General features: G+C 41.2%; 1 protein-coding gene across 1 annotated transcript; it reads left to right on the top strand.

The window, feature by feature from the left end:
* AKAP10 (A-kinase anchoring protein 10) lies at positions 1–19,684 on the top strand. Its single transcript, XM_048074253.2, has 15 exons — positions 1–198; positions 3,712–3,759; positions 6,069–6,251; positions 6,606–7,157; positions 8,564–8,662; positions 9,132–9,216; positions 9,582–9,705; positions 10,566–10,702; positions 11,768–11,912; positions 12,646–12,819; positions 15,029–15,138; positions 16,005–16,087; positions 16,678–16,730; positions 17,343–17,438; positions 18,220–19,684. Exons 1-15 carry the CDS (start codon positions 177–179, stop codon positions 18,223–18,225), a joined length of 1,917 nt encoding a protein of 638 aa, XP_047930210.2. The 5' UTR covers positions 1–176; the 3' UTR covers positions 18,226–19,684.
* Positions 19,685–20,396: the final 712 nt, after the last annotated feature.

Below are 20,396 nucleotides of genomic sequence, written 5' to 3' on the forward strand. Positions count from 1 at the left end.
GCGGGGCGGTTGTTGACAACATGGCGGCCGCTGGTGGCCCCGCGGGAGGAAGAGGCGGAGGGAGCGGCGGCGGCGGGCGGGGGGCGCAGCCCCGCTCCTAGGGGCCCGGCTCGCTGCCCGCTCCCGCGGCCCCCGCGGCCCCCGCCCGGCGGCCGCCTCGCCCCCTGCCCAGCGCCATGTCCTTCTTCAGGCGGAAAGGTAGGGCCGGCACCGGGCCCCGGGGCCCTCAGGGGCCCTCAGCGCCGGGGCCGGGGCCGGCCGGGAGCCGCCGCTCGGCCGGGCGGGGGAAGGGCCTCGGAGGGGGGCCGCGTGCTGCGGGGCCTCAGCCCGAACCGCGAGGGGAGCCGCGCCGTGCCCAGCCCCTCGTAGAAACGCCGGGGGAGGCACCGGCAGGGGGTTCGTCGGTGGCGGTGCGGCTGCAGGGGCACGGGCGGGAGGCTCGGGAATGAGGAGCCCCGAGTGCTCCGGGCGGTCCTGCGGCGCGGCTCGGCGCGGGTCGCTGGCCGTGGGACCTGCCGGAGGTACCGGGGCGGCAGCGATGCGATGAAACGCGCGGGGGTGCGCTGCCGGGTGCGCGGTGTGCGGGCCCCGGGGGTTCGCTGGAAGTGGCCCTGCTTAGGAAGGGCCCTTTGGGAAGGCAGCTCCGCTGTCAGCAGCGTGACCGCCGCTCTGCAGCGATGCGACGCCCTCCCAAAGCGCTCTCTCGGTTTCTACAACTCAAACTGTACGTCCTGGGAGATAAGGCTGTAAGCTGGGGGGAATAACGCGTTATCTGAGCAGACCTTTCTGCACTCGACTGACAAGTTCTGTTGTAAGCTTTCTGAGCTGAAGTAGCAGTGCTAAAAACTTCGTTTTTGGCGGAGAGTGTAAGCTTCTGTTCGTATTAGCAGCGATGGAGGCTTCCTGAAATTCGCTGAGGGTTTTGCAAGTGTTTAATGACTTTTGGGGCTGTTTATGTACTGATATGGAGCTGCAGAATAAAACTTTCATGCTGCTTATAAACAAACTGCTCCAAAATAGCTTCTGCTGCTTTGTAGATGAAAAGAATCGTGGAGCCGATGTTCCCTCCTGATGCTTAACCATAGGAACAGCGTGAGCTTTGGTGAAAACTTTCTCATGAAGGTAGTGAAGTGTCTGACTGGGTATCTGGAGCTTTGCTTAAAGCATCTTTGGTCAGAGAAGCACAGTCAGAGCTAAATGCCCAACAGAGGCACTGCTGAAGGGAGGAGAAAAGTAAGCTCTCATCTGGGCTGTACATAAATAATACTGCTTTGTGTATCTCTGTTACAGACACTGACTTTTAGAGAAAATCTTAAACTGCAGCTGGGAGAAAATTGACAGTTAAAAGCTTATGCTAAACCTCTGTAGACTAGACACATGCAGTCCAACACTGGCCAAAAGTGTCAGTGTTTTTGGGTTGGATTATTCTTATTTAAGCAGATACAATATTGGGTAAAGATTATAACAGTTGTTTACAAATGAAATCATAGCAAGGATGCTAGAGCTACTAACCTGTAGAAAAGTCTCAAAAATACAGCGAAGCATTTTTTTTAGAATGGTCTCTAAAATAAAGGTCTATAAAACTGAGGTTGGATAATCAGTAGAGAAATAATAACAGTTGGCCAGGAGCCAGGGGCTTGAGGGCAGATTATGGAGCCGTTATCAGTGAGAACAGTCGGACTCCATGCTCATTCACGGGGGATGTTTTGGAAATGATGTACGCTGTCCTACCAGCTGGCTGACCTCTGAAGTTGTGTGTTGCTTTTCCTACATGTACATGCGTGAGCAGCTTGGGCTCATTCATCCTTCTGTCTTTCTTTCATCCTTCTGTCATTCAAGATATGAATGAATCAACATTTTCAAATCTCTTGTGGTCTGATGCAAACCCCATTCACAACAGGGCAACGCTACTGGAAATTGTCACAGACCTCTGGGTCTCGGTAGTTGTGTACCGCAGTTATCTGTCTGGCTTCACGCAGACCAAATGACATCCGTTTTTGTGAGGAAAGTGAAAGTAAATTCCTTCAGTGGAGCTTCACCCCCCCGTGGTCTCCTCACGTACAGCAGTGTTCCTTTATTCTCTGCTGGTGCTCCTTAATCTTGTTCTGCTTGAAGCTGGCAGTGACAAAAGAAGCCGCTGTACAAAGAGGTTACGGTGTGGCCCGGGAGTTTGTATTACTGGTAGTAAGCAGGTAGTAAGGCAGTGAGGAACTGACAAGTTGGTGAGAAGGAACAAGTACATTGGAACAGAAAATAGGTGTGTGGAGGGCCCTTCTGCTGAAGCTCGGGAACTGTTGCCAGTAGTCAAGTATCAGTTGAACAAACTATTGGAATCATTCTAGAGAGATGCAGAGTTCCTCAGGCTGCGTGCTTTGTGATGAAGGGAATTGCTTCATGTCTACTGTAGCTCAGGGTTATTTCAGGCGTGCAGACTTCTTCAGTGGTTTCTCTCCTGCTCATCAGCACGCAGTCAGTTATGTAAAAGCTGGGCTGTTCTCACCATTCGTGTGCAGTTACATCTGGCTGTAAGAGCTCAGTTTAAAAGGAACCCAGTTCTTTTAGCTGAGGCTTAAACCTTTTTGTCTCGGGGAGAGTGTGGAAGCCGCTAGCTTAACTCTTAATCACTGAGGTGCCAGTTGAGATCTGCAGCATCCGTGCTGCTCGCAGGGAAGGCTGGCAGCGTGGCAGCGCTGCGGCCGCAATCGAGCAGGCAATTATGTAATGAGAGCTTAAAGTTTCCCTTTAAAATATTTAAAATGCTTAGGTCCGAATAGGAAGCGTTTTCTAATCTACCGGTGTTCTGTAATGCAAATGTTTGATTCTAGTCAGCTACGATTTGTGGTTATGTTTGGAAGGACTCCAGAATCGGTGTTCAAAGATGACCTATTTGTAGTAATAATCCCAGCCTGTAGCGGCTGTGGAACGCTCCTCTGGTAGATCGTATTCTGCAATGTCACCAGTTAATTTCTCGTGCCATCCTGCTTATGAACTCCTTTGGTCTCTTTATTTTTGTTTTAAATAGATCTCCTCATTCTCTTCCTTTAGGAGCTTCTTTTAAGAATCATTTTTTTAAAAGGCACTTTTTCATCACAAGTTGTTTTTTTAACTGTGATCTTCCCATCAATTGTTTGCCGTAGCCTTTGGTGATAGTTGAGCAATATTATTTATGGGATAATTAACTCTTCTCAGTGTCCTTCCAGAACATTTCTGTGGTACCCATGCATGGTGGAGGAGTCACGGGCTGTCCCAGGTTCCACGTGCACCTCCCCAGCCGTCCACGTTACACTGGTCTGCTGCTTGTTTTGGGGAATGCAATTTGTAGTTCAGAGAGCACCTGCCAGTGTCCTGCTCCTAGAACACATCTATCCCTTTCTTTCCAGTTAATGCTGTTTATTAAAGTAACCTTGAGTGTAGCCCTGCTTTGATCATATAGACAGCAAGCGTCTTTCTGAATGTTAATTCTAACGTAGTGTATTTCATTGAACTTAACTTGTGAATGGGAAGGTTTTGGTTTTGAAAGGAAAGCAACACAAAAGCGTTGAAAATCTGTCAGTCACTAGTTGTGCAGATTTAAATGTGAGATCACTTTTAACAAAATGATGGTGTGCATCTTCTTTGAAACTTGCTGAAGTTGGGAATTTTATATTCCTTCTCTGGTAAATGTCATTAGTCACCCAAAATAACATTAACATTTTCCTTTATATTTTACAGTGAAAGGTAAAGAACAAGAAAAGACCACAGATGTGAAAGCAATTAAAAGTAAGAGCGATACTCTGTTTGTAAATTCAGTTATCTAATATCATCTGACATTTTTATTGTAACTAGTGGAATAATTTCCTTACAATTGGGCGCAAACCTGATCTAAGCCTTAAAAGCAAAACAGAACCAAAAGTTAATTCTGTTCCTGAGTATTTATAGCAACTAATCTTTCCTAGCCATCTTGCTGAATCTGTAAGTACAGAAGGTTATTAAATTATGTCAGACGTGAGCTTTAATTCAAAGGGATGGTAAAACTCAGTCACCTTGCAGACAGTGGTTATTCCTTATCTACGATGAGTTGCTTGTGAAGTTTCTTGCTTATTTGTAGTGTCCTTTGTGGTTTTGAAGACGCAGCTTAACTGTCTAATTGGCCAAAGAGGGTGCCAGTGTCTGATCTAGCTCTGACTGATGTGTCTTGTGAGACTGCAGATGGGAATCTTGTTCAGAATGAATAGCTATTCTAATGCTCCTCCATGTGATACAGAAGTCTTGCTGCTAAATCTGTTGGGAGACAAAGTCTTGATGGGAAAGAAGTTTATGAAGTGTGGGAAAACAAGGTTATTTATGCTATCAATTTTTAGTGCAGCGCTAAAAGGAGCTGAGGTAGTCCGTGTAAATCTGGCCTGTTACTTTTATGTCCTCAGACAAAATCCTGTTTCTGCACTTGTGAATGTGCTAGCTGGATAACAAGAGAAAATTAAAGGATTATTTCATCGTGGTATCTCTCTCAAGTCAAATATAGGAAACAGTTGCATCTGTTTCATAGTGTACCCCATTATTTTAGTGCAAGTGCCGTTCCCAGGGACTAGCTGACAGAGGCTGCCAGGGAGAGGCTGTGGTTTGGTCACCATGAGAGTAAAGATAAAGTTGAAAACTTCCTGTATTACATACGAGCTGCTGCAAACAGGGAGCATCCTTCCAGTTTGGCAAACAGCTGCTCCACAATCCGTGTGATGTTAGGTTAGAGATTCGTACTATCCAGAGGTCTTGGAACAAGTGCTTGATGCTTAGATTAAGTAGAACAATTTTGCTTCAAATGTTTGTCGTACGAAATTCAATTTGAATCTATTTCACAAAAGCTTAAACCATTACGAGCAGCGTGGCTCTGGTTCTACACGAGTAGCCTCCAGCCAGTTTCCCTCAGTTACCGGCATCCGCCAAGTGTCTGGCTGCCATCCATTGGCATGGGGAAAACTGCAGGTTTTCCATTATTTCTGGTATTAAACAAAAAAGGCTTTGTAAAAGACGGTGAGCAGTATCTCGCTACCAAATACTTTAACTGCAGAAACACTTTAGGATAGCATCAACGTTTCAGCTCTCCTGTACTGTTGCTTCCAGGTATCTGCTACCATGATATTCAAGTGTGAAATCGCCAGCTTCTGTCATCACATTAAATTGTGCATAAAAATAAAGTTACGCGGCATGAAAGTCATAAAAAAAACCAACTTTCTTAACACCTTGATGAAACACGTCATTGTGAAGCAGTGTGCTGAGATAGTGTCATCTGACTCGCTTTATTTTTAACAGTCAGAGGTGTAAGATGTCCTTGCGTGACATCCTAATCAAATGTAATTTCCTGAGAGCTTTTGAAACTGGTATTGCTGTGTTTTGTTTCGTTCCAGTTTTGTCATCAATTAACAACCAGTTGATGCTTTTTTACAGATGGTTTTGCATGAGGAAGTTCTTCTTTGTTCTCTTTAGGCTGAAATAGCCAGCCATATTCTGAAATGGCCAAGGGAGATTAAGGTTTATAATCTGTGTTTCATCACAGATGTTTCCTTATTGGTTTATTTCCCTCTTAAAACTCAGGTAGAGACAAAATATTTTGGAAGATATTCTTGTTAAAACTCTCAGTTCTGTAGTTCAGGTTTTTTTAACACATTTAAACATTTAAAAAGGTAAGGAAATGAATTTGCCAAGAATAATGCAACTGTACTACATTGCAGACAAAGTATGAAACTGTCTTTGTAGAGGTTATAAAGGAAGCAGGAAGACTCAGGAATAATATTTCATGTGTACGCTTATATTTGTTGGCTTTTGATTAGCTACTGAATAAGGAGGATATAGGGGGGTGGGTACCACTCAGATCTATTGGAAGTGAGATTATTCTTGCCGTAAAACTTGTTTATTTCTGTAATCTTAAATCATATCAGACCCTTGATCCAAGATGACGTGCAGTGGTTCCATAAGGTTTTTAATAAGATTGACTCGTGCAACCTCTGGCTTATTTGGGGAGCACTTAGCATTCAATAATGCATAGAAATGGTGTGAGGATCCTTTTCTTTTAATCACTGCTGTCTTGATTCCAGCTCCAATACCTGTACATTCCCCTCAAAGAAGCACTAGAAATCATGCCTTGCTGGAGGCTGCAGGACCAAGCCATGTGGCAATTAATGCCATCTCTGCCAACATGGACTCTTTCTCTAGCAGTCGGACAGCTGCTCTTAAGAAGCAGCCAAGTCACATGGAAGCTGCTCATTTTGGAGACTTAGGTAAGGCTTTATCTGCTCTGTAATACTATCAGCAGTTCCTTTCTTCTTTTTTTTCCCCCTATGGATGTTATTGGTATGCTCACCATTTGTTGGTTTTCAGTCAAGTAAATTAAGTAACCAAAAAAAAAAAAATCAATACTGCCATTTCAGTGGCATCTGTTATAGCCTGGAAGGGTTTTGAATGGGCAGTAAATTCGTTGCCTCTTTGGTTTTGGTTAAAAGAGATTCCTTTGTCTTGTATACCACCATTAGGTTGGAATAATCTCTTTACTAGCTGCATTCCAAGACATTTTTGTATTCAATCGAAATGTTTGTAACACAATACAGAGTTATTCTCTTAATATTTTCCTTTAGGCAGATCGTGTCTGAATTATCAGGCTCAAGAGACCAAATCAAGCCTTTCAAAGACCCTTGAACAAGTCCTGCAGGACAATGTAGCCCTCCCTTATTTTATCCAGTTTATGGAACTGCGCAGAATGGAACACTTGGTTAAGTTTTGGTTAGAGGCTGAAAGCTTTCACTCCACAACATGGTCCCGCATAAGAGCGCACAGCCTGAACACAGTTAAGCAGAGTTCGTTGGCAGAGCCGGTGTCACCCTCGAAGCAGGAGGAAATGGCATCTTCTCCGCCTGGATTGCTTGAGGAGAGACTGGAGGATTCTAGCACCGTGCGTCTGCTCAGGGCCAAATCAGTGGCTCCGGATAAGAACAACAGAACTAGCAACAGCCAGAACCACGTGCTCTCGGGTCAAGAGAGGGATAATACCAGTGTTGTTTGTCTAAGAAAATCTGAGACAGGGATGCATTCTGTTGCAGCTGATCAGCAAGAATCTTCCAACCTTACAGTATCGAATAGAAACAGCCCCTCATCTGCACTAAAGGACTTGTCAGGAAAACTAATGAAAAGTAAGTGTCACGTATCCCCTTTCTTGAAAAAGGTGGGCAGAAGGGGAATATACTAGCTACTGCTTGCTTTTTATGGTGAGCTGCCTTGGTTCTCATGCGTTCTTAGTAAGCTTGGTATGGTGCTGTGAGGAGGAAAATCATTTTGTATTTCGGTAACTTACTGTGTAAGTGGATAGGCAGTTTAAGAGCTATGTATTTGTTTTGACTGGTTGTTTAAAAATAAATATGCTGTTCCTACATGTGTAATCTTAAGAAACGAAGATGAACATTGCAATGTCCCGTTCTTCCCTCACCCATCCCACCCCCCAACTTAAAAGAATTGCAGAAAATTTGGATGATGGGGCTGAGAATTGATAATAAACTGCCCGTGGAAGGTAAATATCCTGTATCACATAAAATGGCGTAAGTATTGGTTACAAAAGACTTGTAGAGATTTTGTATGGAATGTGCTGTTTCTGTTCTTGGATTTATTTGATAGAGTTCCTCCCCTTGTAACTGATTATTCTCATTCGGAGTCCACCTCTTCAGAGGCGACTGGAAGTAAGAATGAAATTAAAATATTTATTTTTGATAGTGAGCTACATGCACCTGTTTCTGTAATCTGCATCTACTCAGTCCGCCCTCATTTGTGCAAGTACACAGACAAAAAGGAAGCACTCCTTTCTTCGTATCGATTCCTTTTGTTTGCTCAACTGTTTCCTTATGTTACATCCTTTTCTCTTGCTATGTGCCTTTCTTGTATAGCTATTTATCATATGCCTCCAGAATATGTAACCTCAGCCCCAAAATATAAGCAAACAATGATACTATAGTCCTGAAAAACATCTCTGATTTCTAACATTAAAATAATTTAAAAGGACCAGGTCCTTTTTGAGAAATCTGGAAAGTCTGGAGTACAATTTTTTCCCTATGAAGCAGTGTCCTAACTTGTTTGGAAGGTGACATGCAAAGTGTACAACTTGTTCTGAGGAATCCCATTTTCTGATTATTTTTCCCCTTTAATTCCTTTATAATGCAAGTGCTTTCTGTTCTGTATGATGAGAGCTAGAAACTGGGAACTTCACTGCAGTTCATGCCACATGGGTGTTACTACTGGTGCTAAGGTGTGCAGCTGAGGCAGAGGGTGCTGTCTTGTTCGGTGGGGGGGATTTGGAGCTACGTTCCTGTATTCCATCTCACTAGGTGGTCCATGCTGGGCTTATTGTGACCTGGCTGGAGCTAACACAGTCGTGCTAGATTGCTGATAGCAAAGTATCGAGCAAGAAACTGTGAAAGCTTCACGGGAAGCAGACTGTCATTTTTAATTAGATACAAACATCTGCTCTTCAGGAAAGCAAGTTATTCACTCTTCTTTTTAAACCTGTACCAATGGATACAAAGTTTGACTCTGTATTTCTTCCTTGTAGGTATAGAACGGGATGCAGTTAGTACTTTTACCAAATATATTTCTCCAGATGCTGCTAAGCCAATACCTATTACAGAAGCGATGAGAAATGACATAGTTGGTAAGAATGCATACTGCCTGCTCATTTTAGAGCTTCCTCTTTCACCGTAGGTATCGTTAGTACCACACGCGCTTATTTTTCTGAATTTTAAAGTTAGTTTTAAAAAGATAGTTAAACATATACCTGATTATTGCAGAATGCTTCCCCCCCTGAAAAATTTCTGTAATTTTGTGCAATATCCACATAAGAACTTGCAGAAACTTTGCTTAAATTAGTGAAAGAATTCGTAGCGGTTATAGGAGGAATCCAAATGGAGTCTTCATCAAATATTTTAGCCATAATAGTATCATTCAGCTATCTGCAGTGTGAAGAAGGCAGTGCTAGTGCTCCTTAGCAGCTTTTTTTGTGCAGTCAGGACCAGCTGATTCTAGCAGATTTGAACTGCAGTCTTTCATTAACTAGTCATCGCTCACGTCTTTCAGCTTGATAAACAAACGTGTGTTAAAATTAACCCGATCTTTCTTTGCAGCAAAGATTTGTGGGGAAGATGGACAAGTGGATCCTAACTGCTTTGTTACAGCACAGTCAATAGTGTTTAATGCAATGGAACAAGAGTAAGTTGAAGGAATGGTTTGGCTTCTTGTTTATGTTGTCCTTTTGCAAAAGGTGGTTCATTTAAAATGCTTATGAAGATGACCATAAAATCGCTGTTCTGTATAGCCTCCTATAATTGAAACGGTGCTCAGACCTCTTCCTCCAAATCTGTTCTTGTGATTGCTTGCTGAAATTGTATTTGCATGCTGTTACTGCGTTCTTTATATTGTTCCCATGTCATTTGTGTTACCTGCCTGTTTTTTTCTTGCCTGTTTTATTTTTGTTGGACTGAAATAGTAAGACTTCTGGGGCAAGAACTAATTGGTTCACAAAGTGTGTTGAATGCTGTTGGCCCTTAATGACTAATTTGTTATTTTGTGTGCAGGCACTTTAGTGAATTTTTGCGAAGTCATCATTTCTGTAAATATCAGATCGAGGTGCTGACTAGTGGGACTGTTTATCTAGCTGACATACTTTTCTGTGAATCAGCTCTGTTCTATTTCTCTGAGGTGAGTATTGGGGTTGTGATTTGTTGGTTTTTTTTTTTATTCCATTCTATCACATGGAAAATATCTTAAATATAACAAAATAAATATAACCAAGCACCTTAAATATAACCAAAGAGATGAGGTGTATCTGTTTTTTCTGGGATTAAATGCATTAAACTGATCTTGCCCGTGTGGAAAAATTTCAGATATTCAAACCTGTACACCGTATTGTAAGATGAGTATTCACACGTGTCTTCTCCAGTTTAGAGAGCGCTTCTAAGTGTCTCTTTGCTTTGTAGAAGCTTTGACATAGACTTCTTAATCTTGCCAAATGAAGCACTGACTTTGAAAGCCTTAAGCACAGGTAAAGAAAAAGTCTTGTCTTAATTAGAGAGGGTACCAGCCTCGTGTATGATAGGATAAACGTAAGGTTTTACAGAAACGTAAGGTTTTACAGCTGTGGGGTCCTGTACCTCTAGGGAATCATCTGTCAGGAGTAAGATAATTGTCCTGATAGTCTGACAAGCCAATATAGTTTGGAACGGCAAGCAGGGAAGCTGAGACATGCTGTAAACTAAGTATAGCATGAAAATAGCTTTTCCTTTGTCTTTCACTATGATATAAACAAGTAATTGTTTGGAAACTAAATGCAAAAATCTGTACAAAGAAGAAATTTCACAAGCTCCTTTTTTTAACAAACTGAATGCAACAAGCTAATTCTGTCTGCAGCACTATCAGACAATTCAAAGTATTTATATGCCTTCGTGATAATTTTTTGTCACAAATTTATGGTCTGTTTATTACTTTAAGTGGGATGGAGTAAGTTGGTTTGTGCTTGTTGTGTTTTCTTGCTAAAACTTTATTTTTAATTTCCCTTCTAGTACATGGAGAAAGAAGAAGCAGTTAATGTATTGCAGTTCTGGTTGGCAGCAGATAACTTCCAGTCTCAACTTGCTGCCAAAAAAGGCCAGTATGATGGGCAAGAAGCACAGAATGACGCCATGATTTTATATGACAAGTGAGGGAGTTCCACAACTATGTTTCTGAAGCTCTAATTTTGTCTTTGCACTTCTGTGTTGCGGTGTGCAAGAGGAACTTTTAATTTTCAAATGCTGTGCAGTCTTGCATCGTTTTGCTGAAATGCATTGTATTTAGGTGACCTCCAGTGTATGTGTGTATGTACAACAACTCTTAGAATGTTTCCTTATAGATAGATCCTTATAAAGACTTTGTTCTTAAACAAAAATCAGAATTTTCGGGGCTTGATTTTTTGAGTTAATGTTTGGCCATGAAATACTGAAGCCACTTGGTTGCTATAGGAAAACATGTAAGTTCTAAACCTTATAGCAGAAGTGTAAGCATAGAAAAATCTTTAATTTCAGGTACTCTTAGCCATTTAACATAAGCTACAAGTGCTTTTACCACACGTAGTAAAAGCCACATAGAGCTTGTTCTTAATATTTCAAAAGATGGTTGTTATTTTGGTAAGGAAGCAACCAGACCCCTTTTATGGTCATTTTCACTCTCAGTAGTGTACCTTCTTTCCTTTTTGTGCTTCATCTTAGCAACAGTGCAACTGGAAGATGGACATAAGTGCTTCCAGAAGCTTAAGTGTAAGACTTGTAGACATAAGCTTGTTGAGTTACTGTCCTGATAGGAAATAAAATTTCGAGAGGAAGCAAAGAACTCACTTCTGTTAGTCACACACCCCTGTTATCCTTCATTGTCAAACTCTGTTTTTAATGATGAGCAAATGCTGCTTCAGAGTTCTGGGTGTCCTCTGCTTCATTCCTGCTTCTCTGTTACAAAGCTGTGTAAAATTCTGCTCATCAGTAATCACATGATGCTCTGTTTCTTTTATCTGTATCTTCAGGGCAAGGCTTTATCAAAAAATGTTTCTGTGAATTGGGGACTTTTTTCTCCCTGCACTTAGTTACTGTCAGTTGTACGTACATTTTGAAGCCAGCACCATCTAGTGGCTGCAGCATGGTTAATGGCATCCAGTGGAAAAGGGTAGGTACTAACACTGCCAAATTTTGCAAAGCCTTTTTTTGTTGTCTTCTTCCCCTGTCTGGTGCTGCAGGTACTTCTCCCTTCAAGCCACGCATCCTCTCGGGTTTGATGACTCTGTGAGGTTAGAGATTGAATCCAACATCTGCAGGGAAGGTGGCCCTCTCCCTAACTGTTTCACTACTCCCTTACGGCAGGCGTGGACTACCATGGAGACGGTGAGACACCCTCTTCAGAATGGTTTTGGCAGTTAGTAAAGATAACAGGAAGATCTTGTAGCGTCAGGCATTGCATTTGCCATCTCTGACTTGTCCTCTTATTAAAATTTACTGAATTACTATGTGAATAATAGAATTAGTAAAATTTGGTATTTTCCCCAGCCTACTGTGGAAAGATACCACAAAGTGGTTACTGTGCAAATTGTTGCATATTAATGGCAGTAACAGAATTCCCCCCTGCGTGAATTGTTATCAACAGCTTATTTTACATTTTTTAGAAAACTTTCCTTCATGCTAGTAATAGTCGTTTGCAAGTGCTAGTAGTAGTTGTTTGCAGGTATAATACCAGTGCTGTGGATAACAGTGTAACTATAGGATACAGGATACTAGATTGATGACTTGATTCTTGAGCTGCTGCTGGTTTCTGAACAGTATCGTGAGATAGCTCTAAGTCTGTGGAGTTATCAGGCCTTTCTAGAAGAAGAAAAATCTTAACTTTAGTTCCAGTTTGTGGGGAATTTAGTTAATACATAACTATTTTTGTTGTCTCATTTTGCAGTAGGCCTGAAAACAATTCAGTAGCTAATCCAGAATAGTTCCATACCTGGACACTTTTACTTGTGTACCATCTGCACAAGGACTGAGATGTTTGTGTGTCTCTTCTGTTTTACAAATGATCTACAGCAGTCATGCAGGCCTGCTGTGATTAAAGAGGACTTCTTCTGTCTCTCAGGTTTTTTTGCCTGGTTTCTTGTCCAGCAACCTTTATTACAAATACTTGAATGATCTCATCCATTCTGTACGAGGAGATGAATTTCCGGGAGGGAATATTGCACTGAACATTCAAGGGCCCTGCAGTTCTCCTGATAGTGATTCCATAGGGGGCCCAGATGGCTCTGCCTCCCAGGTATGTCTGTCTTGGTTTAATTCTGTTCTAGTAAACGCTGCAGTCGCTTTCCTGTATTGATATCAGAGTTCATACCCTGTAAGGGTTTCTTGTAATTGTAAGCTTCCTGATTCTCTTTTTCATTACTAAACGCTACTAAATCTTGTGTTATATTAGCAGGAGGCAGACTAAACATGCCCTAAGTTGAAACGCAATGTTGGCACGGGACTGTATCTGTCATATTCGTTGTCCTTGGAGTCTTGCACTGCTTTTAGTTCTTTGAATCAAAGTTATGTTTTTCATTAAGTTGTTAATATTCACTGAAGACTGTTTCATAGTGCTGTAACACTTAAGAACATTTTTAATAAACATTTTGTTTATAAACATTTTAAAGAACATGGCATATGGGGGGAACAACACCCCAGTTACAACTTAAGGCAAATTTGACACAAGAGTATATTACAGAATTTAAATACAAACGTTCAAATGTGCGCTCAGTGTCATTAAAGTGACATATCTCTGTACAGAGAATCCCTCAGTTCTAGTGTTTGTCATCTCTCAATTCACATGTAGAGTAATGACAGTTTATCTCTCCCAGCTGGTGTTCACTAGTTTGCCTCAGCAGACATTTCCATACTGTAGCCCTTAGGGTAGCTGGTTGCGTTGATCTGGTAGAAGACGGGCAGACTCCTGACCTTACCAAGCGAGAGCTCTAGCACGGTGGTGGAAATACATACTTTTGACACTGTATTTTCATAGAAATACATACTTCAGACACTACTTCCACTGAGATGCAGTGATTTGGGGGATGTTGTTCGCATGTCTATCATTTGATGTAAAGCTGGCAATAAAAAAACAGTCTATTGCTGGGTAGGGCATTCTTTTCATTCATTAAGCATGATTAGGGCTCTGTGGCTGTTCCTTTGCAGTACTGTGTAGAAACAAGAATGTGGCTGGGTTTCTCTGGCTCTTACCTTTCCAGTTTCACTGGTGTTCACTGGCTATTTGCTCTGTGCCCTAGTCACAGGCCAGCATCTTTTTTTTTTTTATTGCCTTATGTGTTGCTGGGTTCCTGTGTGGGCCTAGCCTCAGACGTGGGCAGTGGAGCACGTGACATTCGGTAACCATGCAAGCAACATCAAAGAGATGTTTTTTAACAAAGAGTTGTCTGTTCCAAATCTTCCAGCTTTGCTTGATTCAAATGCGGTTGAGGGAGAGGATAAGCAGATTCTAGCTTATCTGTAACCAGGTCAGCTTGCAAACTGCAAGCCCAGCTGAGAGCAGAAAAGCTAAGCGAGAACTGCTTCTGCTGAGTTGCTTTTATTGAATGCTGCAGTGTTACCAGGGGGTTTAAATCTGGAATGTAGACCAACAATACCAACATACTGCGTTTCAAGCAACCTGGAAGCTGTACTACTTGCTTGTAATGTTTTTATACCTCCCAACCAAGTTGAAAAGTGGGGAATGAAATCTGTTCTGACATCTTGAACTATCCTGCCTCCTGATAGTAGTAGGAGGAGAAACTTCTGGTAATTGGCCTGCTTGGAATGTTTGGGGAGGAAGTGCTGCATTTTGTGGTATGCATTCCTACTGAACTGGAGATGCTCCTAGTCAGATCTCTGCATATTTTTGCATAAAGAACAGCACTTGCGCAGACCAACAGGAAAGGTGTTTGCAAGGCAGCTGCCATAAATGTTCTGAGTTAAGCTGCTAATAGATTGCTATGGATTTGTGCTCTCCCTGCTGTTGCTCAAATGTTTTTGTTTTTTCATGTTCCTGTATGAATACTTCAGGCCAAAAGATAAACATTTGTTCTCTGTTTGTGGGGAATGCATAGAGTATTTAATAGGAATTGCTTACCAGGTGCATGAGAGGGATGAGTGAAGCTGCTGCAGCTTTTGAGGTAGTTCAGTGTTAATACTCAAACAAATAATATGCATGCACACACAGATCTATTCAGTTGATAATGTTTAGACAGCAGTCTTTACATGTATGTATGCTGACCCGCACATTGTCTTTGGCTCTGGTCATGTAACTTTGTCATCCTCTGTTTCAAAACAATGTCATACTGTGTTAGCAATTCATTGTTGTGTAGACGCTCTCTAATTCTTTTATGCTTGCATGGACGTTATAGAGTTTTTTATCTAAATGTTAAAGCACTAAAATAGTAATTTTGTTAAGCTACAAGTTGTTTGCATTGGGCACTAATACTTAGAATTTTTATTTGTAGTCCAATGTCAAAAAGGCTAATGTTAAAATCCTGAAAAACTTTGATGAAGCAATAATTGTAGATGCTGCAAGTCTGGATCCAGAATCTTTGTATCAACGAACATATGCAGGGTAAGGCTCATTCAGTGCATCTCATTCTTTGTAGTGTACTTCTCATGTTTCATTTTTGCTGTGTCTTTCTGCGCTGAAAGTATGCATAAATACTAAGTGTTGCATTAATAGTACATCTTAGTATTTTTGAAAGTAATTTTATTTCATTAGTGTGATTTAATACCAACATCATAGTGAACGTTTCTCTGACCAGAATGGCAGCCAGAAAAATATTTCCAACAGATTTTTTTTCTGTCCTAGCTATTATTCCTCTGACTCCAAAATATAGCAAAGTAGTTCCTCTTTGGGGTTGTAATAGAAAAAGAATAAGCTCAGGTGCATTTGATACTGTAATGAACATCTTCAATTTCTCCCTACTTCCATGGTAGAGAAGGGCTTGTACTTCATTAGCAGACTGCACTGCTGTTTTCCTGTTTCTTAAGCTGCTCTTTGTTATAAAGCTCTTCTGCTCTGTGGATCTCAGAGAAATTCTTTGTTTCTGTAGTTGCTTTGCTATTGCAAGCCACTCTTCTGTCCCTTTAAGTACTGTAAACTGTTTTCTCCTAATGATGTGTTTTATAATAGCGTAGAGCACTTGCTAGCTCTGCCTGTTGATGTTATGATTGAGTTGAATCATTTGCCTACTTGTAGTTTCTAGAATTTTTAAGATAGGCTCTGAATTCAGATACACAAGGAAAACGGGAAATTTTTCCCAGTACATCATTTCTAGGTGGAAACAGTGGTAATTGGTAAAATGCAATTTTTTTCTGACACTAGAGTCTTTATTGTATTGTAGACTCTTTTTTTTTTTGTTTCTCTGAGAACTTTTCCTAGTACTAAAGTTCTTTTGGTAACCTTTGTGGTCCCTTTCTTTCTTCTCTCTGCAGGAAGATGACATTCGGACGAGTCAGTGACCTGGGACAGTTTATCAGAGAATCTGAACCGGAGCCTGATGTCAAAAAATCAAAAGGTTTGCTTTCCTCTTTCAATTTCAATACACATCTGCAAAACTTTTCTCTTCCTCGCTTCAGTCAAGATAAGCAAGATTCTTGTCTCTTTCCAGCTCTGTTTAAAGCCAAATAGAGATGTTCAGGGAATTGTCCTGTACTGAGGCAAAACCCATCTCTGGCCTGGTTCCCTAGCCAAATTGTGCTTTTCTGGTACAGCTGGACTCCTGGGAACATGAGCAGCCTGTGGGGGTTGGAGCTGTCGATGGAACCTGGCAGGGATGAAAGCTGCTAGCAGCTGAGCTGATGATCAAACCTTGAAAAGATTTGGTCTCAAGATGAAAAAACTTCAGCTCTCCACGTGCTTCCCACTCAGTTTGGGATCTGCTGTTAATACTGCTTTTCAACTCTGCTTTCTGGTAAAAAGGAATGATTTGGAGTCAGAGTCTAGTGAACCATGGCTCCCTGTAATCCCTTGTCTTTTATTCTCTTTTCTGTGTTCTCTAACACCAGCAGTGCAAACCCTTCAGATGGATAGAAGGAAGTAGCTTTTGTAGAGATGTGCCACAGAGCTTGCTAATATACCTTGTTTGCTGTTTTTTATCTCAACTAGGGTCCATGTTTTCACAAGCAATGAAGAAATGGGTTCAAGGAAACACAGATGAGGTGTGTACTCTTTTTTTATCTTGTCCTTGTGACATACTTCACCATACAGATTGGGGAAATGAAGTGTTCAGATTCTGAATAGCTCTGACACACCAACCAGAACTGTGACTCTGTGATAAGTATCATTAAATTGCATGCACCTGTGAAATGATTTGTTTGTTTTTTTGCCAGTGCCAAATAGTTTAATAAAATGGTTAATTGTGCACTTGCAGTCAAGGGGTTTCTTATTATAGTGTTTTAAGATAGATCCACAAGTAAGTGTGGAGGTACTGTTGTTCTTTGGTTGTACTGTGAAGTGACCACTGTATGTGGGTTGCAGGCTGCATTTTTCGCCTCTGGAGGGGCTTGGATGTGTTCCTAATGGATAAGTCTAAAAACTTTCCAAATGTCTTGGAAATTGCATCAAGCAGTAAATGTTCATGTTAATTGAAGTTAATGCTGTACTTAGAAACCAAGGTGCATTTACATCAAGGGAGGATATGCTTACTCCAAGTCACTGAGTTGTGAAAGTTAACTGCGTATCCAAGGTTGATTGCATGAACTATGTTGAGGGCACCGCATTATTTTACGAACTTCAAACCGTCTGTATTTGGGATGTTTTTGCTATGGCAGGCTCAAGAAGAGATGGCTTGGAGGATAGCAAAGATGATAGTCAATGACGTTATGCAGCAGGCACAATGTGAACAGCGTTCAGAGAAGATTACAAAGGTAAGAGGGTGGAAAAGCTGTATGCATTTATCTGGCTTGAGCCAATGTGGGAAGAGCAGAGCTCTTGCTGTACCACCTGTGGTGCTTCTCCTGTGCAAATCTTGAAATTGTCTTTGTTCGAGTGTTTACTAACTGCCTTATTAGGTAAAAAGGTGCTATGTGCTGCAGGATCAGTACTGCAATTCCTTCTTTGAGTTCACGCTTACCAGCATTCTTTACCATAAAATAGTGTATTTGCCTAAATTACCACTAAAACTTACGTGTTGTCATTTAAAAAAAAAAAAAAAGTTCTGATGTACCAAACTTCGTGAAATAATGAAGACAGTAGTTTATCAAGTATAGAATCTGATACTCCTGGATTTTGAGCATTTGTGCATCTGACTCTTTCAAGTTACTTATTCTTAATTATTGAAAGTGACCGTGTGCCAAAGCCTAATGACTAGGCTTGAATGGATGGTCCATAGTTTTTCTGTTTTTTTTTTTGAATAGTTGTATTTAAATGACTTAAAGTAATTTCACTTAATTCTATAATTCTAGTCTGACTGGATGAAAAGGTCACTCAGCACAATATTTAGAAATGACAAGTGGCTGCAGATGTTCTGGATTCAATTAAGCAAGCATAGTTACTATAATGGGAAGATTGAGAGTAGCATTTCTTCTCTCCCAAATTCATAAGCATACCTGGCTTCAACACTTGTAAACACAAAATGTCTTTCTGTTGAGTGATTGATGTGTATGTTTTAGGGTAAGATGAACTCTAACCCTGTTCTTCCTTTTTCAGCTATGATTTTAGAAATGCCAGAACAGGAAATCTGGCTTTCTGCTTTGAGAATGAGTGAACTTTCCCTTTGGGTGGATTCTTTAACACAGCCAATAAAAACAAAGCACTGTTACTCCAACCGCTGATATCTCCCTCGTTGATAAGGAAGAATTAAAAAGAAGCAATCCTGTACCTCCACTGTAGAGCGTGAAGAAACACTTTTTCCTGTTGTATGTGGCGTTCACAATGATGGTTTTTAGAGAGGAAGACACCATTTATGAACGTGTCTGTCACTGAGTAACTGTGATCAACTTCACAAATACTTGACCCTGTCTCAAAAAGACTTTTAAGCAAAATATCTGGAATGGGACATAAGCCACAAGGAGGGGAAGGTTTTGCTGTAGTTTCCAGTTCTACCTGTAATTTTTATTTGTATAACTGCAAATGCCATGGGATGTGTCCCTGACATTGGCCATTGGAGAAGTGAACCTGAAATGGTGAATTTATTGGCAGTGAATGACCTAAAAAGTTTTAAGTTTTATTTTTCCTTACTTGAAATAGATGAGCATTCAACTGTAAGATAAATGTATTTTACTTCATAACTCCATTAACCTTGAAGGCAGTGTAGAATGATCAGGAGCGAAGCCTGGACAGCGTAACTCTTCCTTGTCGAGCTCTTACACCTGCATTCACTCATCCCCTGCTTCAGACACACGGCCGACTCGAGCAGACTTGAAAGCCAGTCTTGTGCTTGTGCAGCCCTCTGCTCCTGAGCATTGGCTCTGAATGCAGCCCATGCTTTGAGGAGATCGTAGCCAGTAGCATGCTCCATCTTTTTTCTTTCCATCCCACAAGCAAGGAAAAAAGTGATTACTGCCATGTGTTTCTGCCATTCTCCATAGCTTGTTGTCCTCAAACCAGCATAGTATCTAATTCCAGAGGTTTGGTTTACAAAGAAAAATAATTTTTAATGACCTTCGGCCGCCTTTTTCCTGACGTTGTCAACACTTGCAACTTGCAAAACTCTTAGTTTAAGTAAAAAGCCACGGTGTGACACAGCACCTGTATTTTTCCCAGTGAATTGATTTTGCAGAGTATCAAAAACACTCAGTGTGTCACTGTTATGTTATCGCTGCATTTTTAGTATACAACACTTCTATTTTGGTTTTTATTTAACTCTTATGATTGCTTTTTTTTCCTTGAACTTGTGCAAAAAATCACTTTGCAAAGAAATCATCTCCAATGTTCAGAGTATCTTGATTGACTAGCAAGTGTTATACTGTTGCAATATTTGATTGTATAGAGACACTGTATTGTCTATAAAAAAAAGCAAAAAAGGCTGTGTATAGGTTTTTGGTACTATGTACCACCTCTTATTTCTCTCATGCCCAAGTATTCATGTACTTAAAGCATACTATATTTAATTGTGTTTTGATTTAAAATATATAAATATTAAAACTTGTGTCAATTTTCTGTTTTGATGGGATTTGAGTTTACATGTTTTTTAAATGTGGGTCTTACAGGTTCAAAAAGAAACAACTATCTGAAATGTTTGTCCTTGGTACATTCGCAAACATTAATTAATCTTTAAATGGAAGATGTAGTGTACTAAGAATCACTTCTATAAATTCTAGGGCCTGATCAGAAAAACTGGAACAAAAACTAGGGAGAAATGGCTGACAGGCCCCACCTCACTCATGGGGCCAGCCTGCTCCTCCAGGGCACAAGCATGGCCTTGGGGCCAGTCACTGACTGGCCGAGCCCTTGCTTTGGGTAATTTCTCTAATTCTTGTTTGAATGGTGGCAAACTGGTAAAGCAGTATTCTGCGGTTGGTTTGGTTTCCCTCTTCTGTGTGTAGGCAGTATTGAATTTTGATGGTGTGCTGATCGCTGGGGGCTATGGACACCTGATGCTTGCCATGCTTGTCACTGTTTTGTGCTGGGTGGGACAGGAGATGCTGTATTTCTTGCTGCACAGCAGGGTTGAGTCTCTGTCCTTGGTGGGGTACATTCCTCCCTACCTCCTCCAGCCCAACGAGACTGTTTTTATATGGCGGATAAAACACTTTAGTTTGCAGCCCAGCCCTCCTACTAACACGGGCAAGGTGCAGGCTGCAGCATTACTTTATTTTTTTTACGTGGCAATGTGAGAATCTAGGTACCTCCGTATATTTTTACAGCGTTCCATTTCAGAAAGG

The sequence above is a fragment of the Anser cygnoides genome, chromosome 18 (assembly GCF_040182565.1).
Source record: "Anser cygnoides isolate HZ-2024a breed goose chromosome 18, Taihu_goose_T2T_genome, whole genome shotgun sequence".
NCBI lineage: Eukaryota > Metazoa > Chordata > Aves > Anseriformes > Anatidae > Anser > Anser cygnoides.